At 48.9% G+C, this 14695-nt stretch overlaps 1 protein-coding gene and 1 non-coding gene across 16 annotated transcripts in view; both read right to left on the bottom strand.

Annotated features, from left to right (window-relative positions):
• The window catches only part of NAP1L4 (nucleosome assembly protein 1 like 4), a 61923-nt gene that overhangs the window by 12642 nt on the left and 34586 nt on the right, over positions 1 to 14695 (bottom strand). For 14 of the 15 annotated variants that reach the window (XR_004350946.1, XR_004350944.1, XR_004350945.1 and 11 more), the window contains 4 exons: positions 11592 to 11678; positions 9904 to 10035; positions 6135 to 6206; positions 1180 to 1319 (listed from right to left, as the gene is read on the bottom strand). Coding sequence is in view for 12 of the 15 variants with exons in the window: in XM_032638853.1 (XP_032494744.1) it covers positions 1180 to 1319; positions 6135 to 6206; positions 9904 to 10035; positions 11592 to 11678 (431 nt within the window). In the remaining 3 variants the exon portion in view is untranslated. The remainder of the gene's footprint in view (positions 1 to 1179; positions 1320 to 6134; positions 6207 to 9903; positions 10036 to 11591; positions 11679 to 14695) is intronic. The other variant, XM_032638855.1, reaches the window with a different exon arrangement.
• LOC116758883 lies at positions 5375 to 5501 on the bottom strand. Its single transcript, XR_004351270.1, has one exon. It is a non-coding gene; the product is annotated as a small nucleolar RNA SNORA54 (small nucleolar RNA).

Below are 14695 nucleotides of genomic sequence, written 5' to 3'. Positions count from 1 at the left end.
GGTACACACTTCATGAGAAAAACTGGTCACACGTGTGTCCAGCAAGCAAATCACAGCTCTGTGCTTAACCCCAAAACAACGTAGCAACCTGCGAGCGAGCACTCGGCACACGGTGAGCTCACGCGAAGGCCAGTGAAGGCGGAGGGCCCCGCCAGGCAGGCTGTCAGCGCGGCAGCTCCCGGAGCTGCACAGCTTTAACCCCCAGACGTTTCGCAGGGAGCCTCCAACATTCTTCCCGTGACCACGCCCGCTCAAGGGCTTGTCACCTGCTGCCCCGTCACAGACCCCAGAGCGCACAGGAAGCCACCCACCCAGGCGCCTGAATTCTCAAGACAACTAGCTAAGCGAGTGGGACAAGTTGGAGAAAGCAAGCAGGTGGCTACCGCAAACACGGGTGACCGGAGCAAGACACAATGTTCCAAGTGTGCTGAGCGGCCCTTGGCGGGGACCGCGCTCTGAATCACCCTGGACCAACAGGTAAGCCCTGGCAGTGTCTGAATAGCGTCTGCTCAAGGACATGCCTGGAAAGGCAGGCCTTCTCACCCGATGGCCTGGCCGTGGGAAACAATCTACATTACTCTGGCCATTTAAGTCTAGCAGGATTTTAAGAGAGTTCTGTATTACTCACACAGGGAGATTCATCAGGATAAGTACTTGGTTCAGTGAATAAGGATAACTGTTTCAATCAAGAATAAAACAATTTCCCAAACCGTCTCAAACCACCCAAGAGGAGTGAACTCCAAGCCACTCTCCTTGGTGGTCCACAGGCTGCAATCACCAAGGCGCTCAGCCCTGAGGCCAACCACGCTCATGCTGCCTCACCGTGGTCAGTGCTGCCCTGCACTGACGGATTCATTCACTCAACAAATACCCGCCGAGAGGAATTTATCAGTTCAATGATCACTGCTTCACTTTCGGTGACTGGAGATCCCAATGACCTCATTAAAACGAGGAAATCGGGCCACCACCCCAAACCCTGGCCCACGTAACCACATGCTACATTTCCCAGCGCCAGTCATCATATTCCTAGAGAGACTTTAATTTCCATCTTTGTCTTTTGGGCTTTTAAACAGATTAAAGGCTTTCTGCTTTATTCCTAACTTCCATCTTACTTGTAAAGTTGTAAAACCACCTCCTGCTTTTGTTTCAGAAAAAGAAGTTGCAATGGCATTTCCTTACCCGTCACAGTCAACTATTTCAGGACCTTCAAAGGAAAAGGGATCGGCCTTATCTGGCTCTGACTTCATCTTGTACGTTTTAGTCAGGACTGAATTGGTAAAGTAGTCGTTGGATTCAAAGTGGAACTCTAATACAAAAGACTGGAAAAAAAAGACAGAAACTGGGCTAAGCACCACTTAAAGTCTATGACTAATTAGCGACCGACTTTATGAATCACACAGTACTTACTGGAACCCAGCTCTTCCCTAAGCATGACACCACAGGCAGAAAGCATGACTGAAAAGCTCAACAGGTGTTGCCACGTAAGAACTTGCTGACTGCAGAAGCACCAGCACGGAGTTAAAGCAGGGCAGCAGGCGGGCAAATACCCATCACCCTTCGGGCCCCGCCACCTCCCCTCCCGGGGAGGACAAGCTCTCCTGAGGAGTGTGGCTTCTCCCTGCCGCCCCACCCTCCCTTCCCCGAGAGCACAGCAGGGCGGGGGTCTGGAGGCAGAAGGCGGCAGCAGAACCCTGTCTCCCTCTCCTTTCTCTTGGGCAGAGCAGCTCCTCCTCTGCTGCGCAGCAGAAGGGCCAAGACTCCACGTGGGGAGAGAGGCGGGGCACTGACTGGGCCTCTTCAAACCACACCAAGGACAAGTTCACCCTTCACTCACAAAGCACTCTTCAGACCTAGAGACACGCATGGGAGGGATGGACAAACGGGTGTACAGAGCAGTAGTAACAAATCAGAAGATATTCAGTAACAAAATAAATGAAAAATAAAATGAGATGGCCCCTTCCTGTGCAAAATGTCCAAAGAACACACGGTACTGGCAAGTGTTTTGGGAAGCCAGGGGCACTCATATACTGTAAAGGGCTTTGTGAAGGGCAATTCGGCAATATCAAAAAATTAACAAAATAAAAAACATTCTGGGACCCGATAATTCTGTTTTGAGGAATGTGTCCTACTTCAGGAGGATGCCTGGATGGATGCAGCAGCAAGTGCAAAGATGCTGACCTCAGCCCTTCTGACAAGACAACCTGGGGGAAGTAAGCAACAGTCTAAAGGACCGGCTCTGGGTCTGGCCAGCCTCTGCCTGTCAGTGCTGCGTGATTCTGGGAAGCTATTCCACGTCCCTATGCTTTCGTTTCCTCCCCTGCAAAATGGAATAAACAACCCTTTCTCTCCATGAGTTCACTTGAGGATTAATCTATGGAAGCCCTTAGAACAGGGCCAGGTTTATAGGCATTACTTGCTAAATGTTAGCTATTTCTATTTTTATTGTAATAGTACAACCATCAGTTGAGAGAAAAATTAAGAAGACTAAAAACAAGCCACTTGCACAAGGGGAAGTGAAATAAGAACTCCCCCAAGAGGGGGATGAGGAAGAGAAGGGCCACAAGGGCCTGGGAAGTACAGACACAAGTGGCCAAGAGGATTGGAGGCAGTCCTGTCAGTGTTCAGAAGGGATGGCAGGGATCTGGCCAGGTCTCCACTGACCCCTGCCAGCGTGGTGTGGGCTGGAGGGGAAGGGAGGTCAACACCCACAAGTCACTAGGCTGGCAAAACCAAAGTGCAGCGAGGACAGGAAGGCAGCTATAGGGAGTCAGAACATCGGCGGAATCCCTCTCCATGGCTCTCCTGAACCTGACCCCAGGCCCCATAAACCCGATCTTTATCTTGGACTTCAGTCAGTGGAGACTGCTATTACTTGAAAACTGTTGAGGGTGGTGACCACAGATGTGGATGACCCACCTTGGGGACTGGGCTGGGCTAACGAATGGCACTGTTCTATTCCGTCCTTCATTACGTCCATATAGATATGGACAGAATTATTTATTTTCCTCTCTCTCTCCCCATTTCCTTCTCCTGCCATTTCTCCAAACCAAGGGTGCTACTTCCTTTCTTCATATTTTCCTACTTTTCCTCCTTTCCCTAGGCCTCTGTTTAGTCAAGAATGAGTCAAACACAACTGGGGATGATTTAAAGAAAGTGTCTAACAGTCCAACAGAAAAGGGCCCAAGGACGAGGCGACCTCATTCACACCCCCTACAGCCAAGTCAGCCATGAACGTATGACAAATGCCCAGCCACACTCGCAATTGAGTGTACAATTCCATTTCTTCCACCCAGCAAAGTAAACACGGCTGCTACTGTCTTTGCCGACACTTGTGCTGAGAAGAGAGGAGGCGGTCCCCAGGCAATGCTGCCCACGTGGTCAAAGCAGACAACTCAAGTCCAGGCAAACGACATACGAGGATTCTCTGTACTGTTGCTGCAGTGCTGCTCTAAGCTTGAAATTATTTCAACATAGAAAGAAACCAAAAAATGTTATTACAAAAAGAGAAGTGTAAGAAGATACCAGTAGCATCAGCAGGAGTGTAAATTGAACCACCTTTGGGACTTATAAAGGTTTGTCTCCTTCGACCCAGTAATTATACTAAAAGGAACCTAAACTGAGGAAATCATCAGAAATTTAAACAAAAGCTTGGGGCACAAGTAAGCTGATCATAACGCAACAATTTATAACGGGGTGGTGGTGGCAGTGGCATATTCTGGGGAAGGTTGAACCTTTTTTTTTTTTTTTTTTTTTTTGCGGTACGCGGGCCTCTCACTGTTGTGGCCTCTCCCGTTGCGGAGCACAGGCTCCAGACGCGCAGGCTCAGCGGCCATGGCTCACGGGCCCAGACGCTTCGCGGCATGTGGGATCCTCCCGGACTGGGGCACGAACCCGCGTCCCCTGCATCGGCAGGCGGCCTCTCAACCACTGCGCCACCACGGAAGCCCTGTTGAACCTTTTTACAGCCAACAGATGCAGCAACTATTTTCCACCCTGCAGGGCCTACATGAGGTGAAGAGAGCAGCGCAACACTGTCCACACATTGGGATTCCACTTCGCTGAGGTACAAACATGGTGACCCTGGAGAGTGACCCTGAGGAGGGGCAAACACCCTGGCTGTGTTTCCCTCTGAAGTAAGGTGGTTTCATTTTATTTTCTTTAGACATTTTATTTATTTGTTGATTGACTGATTGATTGCTGCGTTGGGTCTCTGTTGCTGTGCGGGCTTTCTCTAGTTGCGGTGAGTGGGGGCTGCTCTTGGTTGTGGTGCGCGGGCTTCTCATCGCGGTGGCTTCTCGTTGAGGAGCATAGGTTCTAGGCGTGCAGGCTCAGTAGTTGTGGCACACGGGCTCAGTAGTTGTGGCTCGCGGGCCCTAGAGTGCAGGTTCAGTAGTTGTGGCTCGCGGGCTCTAGAGCGCAGGCTCAGTAGTTGTGGCACAGGGGCTCAGTAGTTGTGGCACAGGGGCTCAGTAGTTGTGGCTCACGAGCCCTAGAGAGCAGGCTCAGTAGTTGTGGCTCGCGGGCTCTAGAGCGCAGGGTCAGTAGTTGTGGCGCATGGGCTTAGTTGCTCCACGGCATGTGGAAGCAGGGAAGACCCCATTTCATAACAATTTTAAAAAGCGCAGAGACTATGGGTAAATTCACTAAGCTGCTGACGGTTATCTCTAAAAGAGTGCACAGCGTTCTGTACACTTCTCTGTACTTTCTAACTTTTCTTATGCAAGCACGTATGACTTTCACAATGACTTAGTCTACCACAGCTAGCGCTCCAGCCTGTCTATGGGCCACAGAAGAGACCGAGGAAAATATAAGACAGATGGATTGAGGAAGAAAGGGAATGGACCAAGGAAATCATCAAACAGGTGCGTGCGTGTGTGTGTGCGCGCAACACACACACAGCACACACACACACACACACACACACACACACACACACACACACACGGAAAGAGAATTCACACCCATCACAGCAAACTACAGCACTCTGCCACAGGAGACCTCTAGGGGACGCTGTGGCCAAGCCTCGCACAGGTGAGGAGCGATTACTGGGAAAAAACTGACAAGAGGAAGGCGCTGCAATAACCTGGGTGCCGTAGGAAAGAAGGGGCTCCCTCAGCTACCAGAGTGACCCCCAACCTGTGAGCAGGCATCACTCTGGCTGGTGTCCACACCCCACCTGCTGCGGAGGGATGTGTGAATGTCACCTCCAGAGTGGAGCAGACCAGGAAAGGGACAGATACAGGTGTGTGTGCCCCCACCCCTTGCCCCCAGCAGACATCACCCGCAGGCCAGGGTAGAGGGAATCCCGCTCTCACACTGCTCTGTGGTGGGGAAGTGGGAAGAGACCGGGCCTCAGCCCCACGGCCCTCAGGCACTGTGTCTTCAAAACCTGAAACCAAGAGCCACCAGGCAGGCAGTCAGTTGTGTGGTGCTGGAATTGCTGTGGCACTGGAATGGAACCCACCAGCCACAGGCAGACTGGGAGGTCACGAACAGTGCTCCCCGAGGACCCCAGCTCAGCCATCACCGTCTCAAGGCTGCTTCACAGAAAAGGACAGGCTGGCTTAGGTCGAACTCCCCTCACTGGTAGGCAGCCTACGAGAGCAAGTATTCTGGACAGATGTGTTTCAAGACAAATCAAAGAGCAGGGAATCATTTTTTCAGTCTTATGTACCCGCAGTGGCTCCTGAAGGTGAGACCTAGCACATGTCCTTCACTTGCGTCCTGGGCTTCTGTTAAAGTGCTGCTTATATCTGAATACGCACCAACCACCCTTTGCAGCCTGTTTTACATACATTCCACCCTCACAAACCTGGGAGACGCTCAGGAGGAGGAGGACATCACCCCATCTAACAGAGGAAACAAACTAGCCCAGAAACCACAGCATGGCACAGTGGAGGCCGCGCCGGAGGAGGCCCCTCCTGCGCCTGCCCCCGGACAGCTGGTGGACTGAGTTACTGTCCGGCTGCACACACTGCCGGGTGACGCCCAGGGATGCAATGTGAGAACACACGTCTCAGTCCAGTCACCCAGCAAGTGAATGGCCGGGTGTGGATTTCTGGCTCTAAGCCCTTTACCCTTAGTGGCCTGACCCTTTCTGACACCAACCAGGAGTTCAAACAATCAGTACTCACCATAGGCTGCCCAGGGTCTGAAAACTTCACTTTGATGTCCTGCAGGTGCTTCAGAATTGGCTCATCATATTCCTAACCATGAAGAGCAGAAAAGAAAGTTCTGCTGAGCTTTTACAGACAACACACATGTTCTCACTGAGTCACTGTTGCACCTACTCCTAGACACTGGATAATTAGCCCTGTTGGAATTCCGTCCTTGTCACTCCCAGGAAGCCACCCAAATTTGTTCAGTCACTAGCAGTCTTAGGGTGGCAGCAATGAGGTGCCACCTTTGTCTGGCACGGAGCACTGGTAACTACCAATGCCAAGCCAGAAGGGCATCGCGCTCATTGCCAGGGGCAAGAGCCCTGACTGATTTCACAGCCCCACCAGCTGCCAGTATAGACGGGGTCGGAAGTGCCGTCAATTAAGACTGCTGGTCCTCAGCATCTCCTAAGAGACAGAATCAGAAGAAATGCCTGGACAAGCTACTGACCTTGGCAGCCAATTCCCCTCGCTTAGGGCACATGGTGATAAATATCCCAAATCCAACAACACACACAGTCAAGGACACTCACAAAGCAAGTCTGAGACCTGATGGCAGGCACTACGGAAGAGCCTCTAACGATGGCTCTATGCCTTTACGAGTCATCGTTATGCAAACACAGAAGTTCACCAGGGCCTGTCGTTTGAGAAAGGCCAACTGAGAAAAACTCAGAAAAAAGAAAATCACAGGACCTGAAACCCAGTGACCACATACTCACGAGAGGGGCTTTATTTGTGAGACAGTCACTTCACCCTGGAAGTCTGGGGACTGGACCGAAAGGATTTCCTGAGGTTCCGCTGAGCCTGATAACTACCAACTTCCCAATTTTAGGTTCTTTCTACATCACAGGCAGACCTCGCTTAATGCACTTCACTTTACTGTGCTTCACAGATATTTTGGTGGGGTTTTGGGGGTTTTTTTTGTTGTTGTTCTTGTTGCAAATTGAAGGTTTGTGACAACCCTGCATTGTCAGACAATGGTTAGGATTTTTTAGCAATGAAGTATTTTTAAATTATTTTAAATTAAGTATTTTTAAATTAAGTACATTTTTGAGACATAATGCTATCGCACACTTAGTAGACAGATTACAGTATAGTGTAAACCTAACTTTTATGACGCACCGGGGAACCAAAAAATTCATGTGACTCACTTTAATGCTACATTCACTTTACTGCAGGGGTCTGGAACCAAACCCACAATGTCTCCGAGGTCTGCCTGCATAGAACAAACCAAAAAGAAAAGCAGTAACAAAGGCACCTTCCAAGTCTCTAGACAGAAAGTTAAGTCCAAAGCAGTTTTCAAAGAAGGCCACATCAGTCTGAGATGTCAAATCCTAAATTCTAGAACCAGAAAACACTTGGCCCCAAGATCACGTGTATCACTGACTGAGCATGTATGCCTAGTTCTAGAATCACCAAGGCGAATGTATCACCAGTATGTTTTCCAAACACGCGGCACTGGGACCTTCGAGCCCACTGCCGTCAAGCTAGCGGCACCACTGGTGCTGCCCCATAGCCAGGAGACGGCCATGATGCTCTTGATCTCCTCCAACAGCCTCATGCCTTGAGGGCCAAGGACCTTCTGTGGTCCAGACCACAACGGAAAGCCCTAAGTTAGCAGGCTCAAAACTCAGGGCCAACAGTGGAAGCAACTCAGGGACTGACTTAAAGCCGCTCTCCCTAAGTTTCAAAACTCTGCTTTTGGACCTATCTTGGCCACCACCACCAACAGAGAACCCAAGGACCTACAGCCAAACCCACCTTTGGGATTTAACATCTGACCAAAATGGAACCTACTACCATTACTTGCTTCAGGTTATAAACGGCCCAAACCAGATTTCATCACTCTCTGCATACTGCATGAGTACTCAAAAAAATGACACCTTTTTACAACTGTAAGACAAAAAGCAGCGAGACACTCTGCGGCATAAATACTGAAGCACTGATACTAAGACAGAGGTGCTGGGAGAACGGAAGAGACACCTCATTCTGGTACAGCTGACTGTACTTGAAACCAGAGAAATGCTACAGATGAAGCAGCAGCGCCATCCCTGGGTTACTAACTGGCTGGCCGGGCAACACCAGGAGCCAGGTCTCCCAATCAAGTCGCCTAACCGGCACCAAAAAGCCTACCTCGTGACACCCCTGCCACCACTCACAGCGTGCCCCCAACCTGCAGCATGGGCATCACCTGGGGGACACATCAGAAACGAAGATCCTCAGGCCCCACCCAGACCTACTGACTCAGAGCCTGCACTTCCACGAGACGTCCCAGTGACAGGTACACACACCCTTCTCCATCTGCTCTGCCGGCATGGGGATTTTCAACCCTTGGGGGTACATCAGAATCATGAGAGAGCTTCTACAAACACCTCAAACTCTCGCTGACCTGTGGGTGGGGAGGCACTGATGCTGCTATTTAGCTTTAAAAGTTGCCCAAGTGACTAACCTATAGGCAGGGTGAGAATCTGGTTCTAGCATATATTACTCAATTTTCCCAATAAATTTCTGGCTCATGGCGTTCTAGTCTTCTAGTATTCTTGGTCTAGTATGCTTTCTTTCTTTTTTTTGGCCACGCCGCTCGGCTTATGGGATCTTAGTTCCCGAACCAAGGACTGAGCCCGGGCCCTGGCAGTAAAAGGGCCAAGTCCTAACCACTGGACCGCCGGGAATTCCCAACAGTCTAGTATTCTTAAACCGCACCTTTTCACATGAGACAAGAAAACACAGGCTATTGTTAAGTCATGTATTTTAAATGTTCCCCCCGTCTGGAAGGGGAGTAAGAAACGCATCCCCTCCACCTTTTCTTCAGTTCTGGCTTACAGATAAGTACTGAACAAGGCAGGCAGCAGACGTAGCAACGCAGCAACTCTCTGAGCCATTCTAACTGCAGCTGTGAAACCTCTGCAAACTGCAGTAGAGTGAGCTAGCTGCACGCCACCTGTGGCCGTGCTCTGATATAAAAGCACTGTGCTGACCCGTCTGGAATAAGTCCAAATGCAGAGATGGCCCCCACTGTGGACTTCTGAGCAGTACCTATTTCTGAATTCTGGAAACTTCTACCATAACTGAGCTCAGGGAAAGTCACATTTGTTACCTTTTAATTGGTTCACCATTTCATTAGAGAAAGCTCAACAAGGCAAGACAAAGTTTGACCACTCCCATTAAAAAAAAAAAAGACTTTTTCAAGGAAAATGATTAGAAATTATTAGCAGCTTGTTAAATACTTGTACAACTAGCAAGGTGGCACAATAGGCCCATTTCAAATTTCAAAAATCAATCAAAACAGAAGACTGCGTGCCAGCGAGCGTGCGCCTGTGTGTAAACGCGCTCATGGGTACGTGTGTACACACAAACGCACGCACGCACACTTCACCACTCAGTATCAACTCCTCCACTCTCGCCCCTCGTCCTCAGGCGTCTCGCTTGTCCACATCACTGTGAGGTAGAGAAGGGTCTGGAATCTGTTAACAAGCTTCCTGGGGTGAGACAACAGACGCTTTACAGGAGACAAAGCGACCCTAAGCTCGGCTGAGGTCCCGCGTGGCAGGCCTTTCCGTGAGGGCCGCTACACGAGGGCGCACGGGGGCTCCAGCTGCAGCCAGGCCTCCCGGGGACCCTGACTCCTCTGAGTTATGGTCACAGAAGGCGCCTTTCCACCCACAATCAACAACTGCTAGACATGCGGTTGAAAGTTCACAAATAAATAATGTCTTCTCTGAAGTGGGAATGTGCCTCTGCTTACCTGAACTAATTCACTTAGCATATCTACATTTCTGAAGATGGTAAACCAGAACTCTGGAATGCCTTTTGGGTTTGGCTCTTCTGCTGCTGCTGCTTCTTTTTCCGCTATGATTGCTTTATTCTTTATGTCTCCCTAGAAAAATAAGATGCAAAACTGGATACTTATCATGAAGCAACAACTTTACAAATAATTGAATGGCTTAATACAGACCGTATTTTCAGAATCCCATGTCAACTTCTATCAAAAACCCTTGCTCTTTGAAACTGCATCTCCAAGACCACTGTGCCCATCACAGTTTCCAACGTCTCTGAGGAATAAAGCATTTAAGGCATTCCAGCCAGATGTAACTCCCGACCAAGGGGAAAAGAGCTGAAGAGCTGATACAATGCCCCCCCCCCCGACTTGGGGGGCACTTGGGGGGTGGTTAGCCTGGGATAACCACCAGAGGGATACTCCAGGATCTCCAGCAACAAGAAACTGCCCCGCAAGCTGCACGTCCAATGATACGGAGACGTCGGGACAGAGGCACCATGCGAACATCAGGGGGGTGACGAGAAAAGCGATGTAGCCACGAGGAGGGTAGTCTTTTCTAACATCACAGGCCTGACATGTGATTCTTAGGAGGACATGATCACAAGGGGCTTTTTAAGTTAACAGGGGCAGATTTTCCTCGCACAATGAAGAACTGATTCACAACTATACTGATCCACAGGCGTGGCTTCAACTACGCCAGATTCTACATGTTTTTAAAAGATCAGAAAGATGTATAGCTACCAAAACTAACATACACTTAAAAACAAAAGCAAAAAAACCCCGGAAGTTTATACTATAGGATAGAAAAGCCACTCCCAAATGTAAAATCAGGTCAACAAAGTTCACCTTGTCGTTTTGGGACTCTCCGTGGCACTGGAATGATACCCGTCACCAAAAAAAAGGCTGCAAGCAGGTGATGGACAGGGCACATCACCAAAAGGACCATTTACCAATGTAAAGTGGCGAGATGCACTGGGGCTACTTCACTGTCACTGCTGGTCCCCGAACGGGATGGCACGGATGTTTCCAGTATGCTCTCCCCACCACAGCCCACCCTCTAGTATCTGCCCTTCTACAGACACAGCTGTGCTCTCCCTTGTGGGTTTTTGCTTTCTCTCGACTAAGACTTCTTCTGATGTTTCAGTCCCCACTCCCCTGACCCCTTATCTCACTGTACCACCGTGCAGAGGTGCCACAGACGGCTGGGAAGGGGACTGTGTCTGGCTCACCACATTAACTAACAGAACCGAGCTGTCCAGTTCTGGCTCACCACCTTAACTAACAGAGCCGAGCTGTCCAGTTCTGGCTCACCACATTAACTAACAGAACCGAGCTGTCCAGTTCTGGCTCACCACATTAACTAACAGAGCCGAGCTGTCCAGTTCCACTGTCATAAAGAAATCTAAACACCCAACCTAAGGCTGAAGCCGCACCTACTGTTAGGAGCTCTTTTCTTTGTAAAAGAAAACCATCAAATTTCTTTTTTTTCCCCACCAGCCGCGCTGCACGGGGTATCAGTTCCCCAGACCAGGGATTTAACCCAGGCCACAGCAGTGAAAGTGCAAAATCCTAACCACTAGATCACCACCCCAAACCATCTTATTTCTAACAGCATTGAAACAGAACACAAGTGGCGCTCATTAAAAAAAACTTACGGCCAATTTGTCCTCCTCTTCATTCTCACTGTGCCATTCGGATTCTGCGTCTGTCGGCTCAGCATCACCAGTGATGAATTCCCTTCTCTAAGTAAAAACGAGATCTTCTTACCATTACATTCAGTTACTCAGAAACTTGGGAGTGAAGACAGTGAAACTGTAAATAATGTGCATAAAAAGACTGAAAACTGGATGCTTTTATAGCTTAAGATTCTAAGTTTTGGGGCTTGAAGAATAACATTCGGGGAGACATTCAAGATGGCAGAGGAGTAAGACACGGAGATCACCTTCCTCCCCACAAAGACATCAAAAATACATCTACATATGGAACAACTCCTACTGAACGCTGGCAGAAGACCTCAGACTTCCCAAAAGGCAAGAAACTCCCCACGTACCTGGGTAGGGCAAAAGAAAAAAGGAAAAACAAAGACAAAAGAATAGGGACGGGACCTGCACCTCAGGGAGGGAGCCGTGAAGGAGGAAAGGTTTCCACACACTAGGAAGCCCCTTCGTGGGCGGAGACTGCAGGTGGCGGAGGGGGGAAGCTTCAGAGCCATGGAGGAGAGCGCAGCCACAGGGGTGCGGAGGGCAAAGCGGAGAGATTCCCGCACAGAGGATCAGGGCTGACCGGCACTCACCAGCCCAAGAGGCTTGCCTGCTCACCGCCGGACGGGTGGGGGCTTCGGTCAGAGCGCAGGGAGAGGATTGGGGTTGGCTGCGTGAACACAGCCTGCAGGGGGCTAGTGCACCACAGCTAGCCGGGAGGGAGTCCGAGAAAAAGTCTGGACCTGCCTAAGAGGCAAGAGACCATTGTTTCGGGGTGCGCGAGGAGAGGGGATTCAGAGCACTGCCTAAGCGAGCTCCAGAGACAGCTGCGAGCCACAGCTATCTGCGCGGACCCCAGAGACGGGCATGGGACGCAAAGGCTGCTGCTGCCACCAAGAAGCCTGTATGCAAGCACAGGTCACTATCCACACCGTCCCTCCCGGGAGCCTGTGCGGCCCGCCACTGTCAGGGTCCTGTGATCCAGGGACAACTTCCCCGGGAGAACACACAGTATGCCTCAGGCTGTTGTAATGTCACCTCACATTCCGTATCCCTCCCTCTACCCAGCCTGAGTGAGCCAGAGCCCCCTAATCAGCTGCTCCTTTAGCCCTGTCCTGTATGAGCGATACGCCCTCAGGCGACCTATATGCAGAAGCAGGGCCTATACAAAGCTGAACCCCGGGAGCTGTGCGAACAAAGAAGAGAAAGGGAGATCTCTCCCAGCAGCCTCAGGAGCAGCAGATTAAATCTCCACAATCAACTCGATGTACCTGCATCTGTGGAATACCTGAACAGACAACAAATCATCCCGACACTGAGGGGATGGACTTTGAGAGCAACTGTACACTTGGGGTTTGCTTTCTGCATCTAATTTGTTTCTGGTTTTATGTTTATCTTAGTTTAGTATTTAGAGTTTATTACCATTGGTAGATCTGTTTATTCATTTGGTTGCTGTCTTCCTTCTTTTTTAATATGTGTATATATATATATATATATATATATTTTTTTTTCCTTTTTCTCCTCTTGTGAGTGTGTATGTGCTTCTTTGTATGATTTTGCCTGTATAGCTTTGCTTTTACCATTTGTCCTAGGGTTCTGTCTGTCCTTTTTTTTTTAAAGTACAGATTTTAACGCTTGCTATCATTGATGGATTTGTTTTTTGGTTTGGTTGCTCTCTTCTTTCTTGTTTTCTTCTTCTTTTTAAATTACTTTAAACATTTTTTATTTTTAATAATTTATTTTTAATTTTAATAAATCTCTCTCTCTCTCTGTGTCTCTTTCTTTTTCTTTCTTTTTTTCTCCCTTTTCTTCTGAGCCGTGTGGCTGTCAGGGTCTTGGTGCTCCAGCTGGGTGTCAGACCTGTGCCTCTGAGGTAGGAGAGTTCAGGACACTGGTCCACCAGAGACCTCACGGGCTCACGTAATACCAAACGGCGAAAGCTCTCCCAGAGATCTCCATCTCAACGCTAAGGCCCACCTCCACTCAACGACCAGCAAGCTCCAGTGCTGGACACCCTATGCCAAACAACTAGCCAGACAGGAACGCAACCCCACCCATCAGCAGAGAGGCTGCCCCAAATCATAAAAAGTCACAGACACCCCAAAACACACCACCAGATGCGGTCCTGCCCACCAGAAAGACAAGATCCAGCCTCATCCACCAGAACACAGTCACCAGTCCCCTCCACCAGAAAGTCTACACAGCTCACTGAAGCAACCCTACCCACTGGGGACAGACACCAAAAACAACAGGAACTACGAACCTGCAGCCTGAGAAAAGGAGACCCCAAACACAGTAAGCTAAGCAAAATGAGAAGACAGAGGAATACACAGCAGATGAAGAAGGTAAAAACCCACCAGACCAAACAAATGAAGAGGAAATAGGCAGTCTACCTGAAAAAGAATTCAGAGTAATGATAGTAAAAATGATCCAAAATCTTGGAAATAGAATGGGGAAAATACAAAAAACGTTTAACAAGGAACTAGAAGAACTAAAGGGCAAACAAACACTGATGAACAACACAATAAATGAAATTAAAAATTCTCTAGAAGGAATCAATAGCAGAATAACTGAGGCAGAAGAACGGATAAGTGACCTGGAAGATAAAATAGTGGAAATAACTACTGCAGAGCAGAACAAAGAAAAAAGAATGAAAAGAACTGAGGACAGTCTCAGAGACCTCTGGGACAACATTAAACGCATCAACATTCGAATTATAGGGGTCCCAGAAGAAGAGAAAAAGAAAGAGACTGAGAAAATATTTGGAGAGATTATAGTTGAAAACTTCCCTAATATGGGGAAGGAAATAGTCAAGTCCAAGAAGTGCAGACTGCCATACAAGATAAACCCAAGGAGAAACACGCCAAGACACATATTAATCAAACTATCAGAAATTAAATACAAAGAAAAAAATATTAAAAGCAGCAAGGGAAGAACAACAAATAACATACAAGGGAATCCCCATAAGGTTAACAGCTGATCTTTCAGCAGACACTCTGCAAGCCAGAAGGGAGTGGCAGGACATATTTAAAGTGATGAAAGAGAAAAACCTACAACCA

This window comes from Phocoena sinus, chromosome 8 (assembly GCF_008692025.1).
Source record: "Phocoena sinus isolate mPhoSin1 chromosome 8, mPhoSin1.pri, whole genome shotgun sequence".
NCBI lineage: Eukaryota > Metazoa > Chordata > Mammalia > Artiodactyla > Phocoenidae > Phocoena > Phocoena sinus.
The sequence above is the reverse complement of the archived record's forward strand: the minus strand, read 5'-3'. Positions and strand labels throughout refer to the sequence as shown.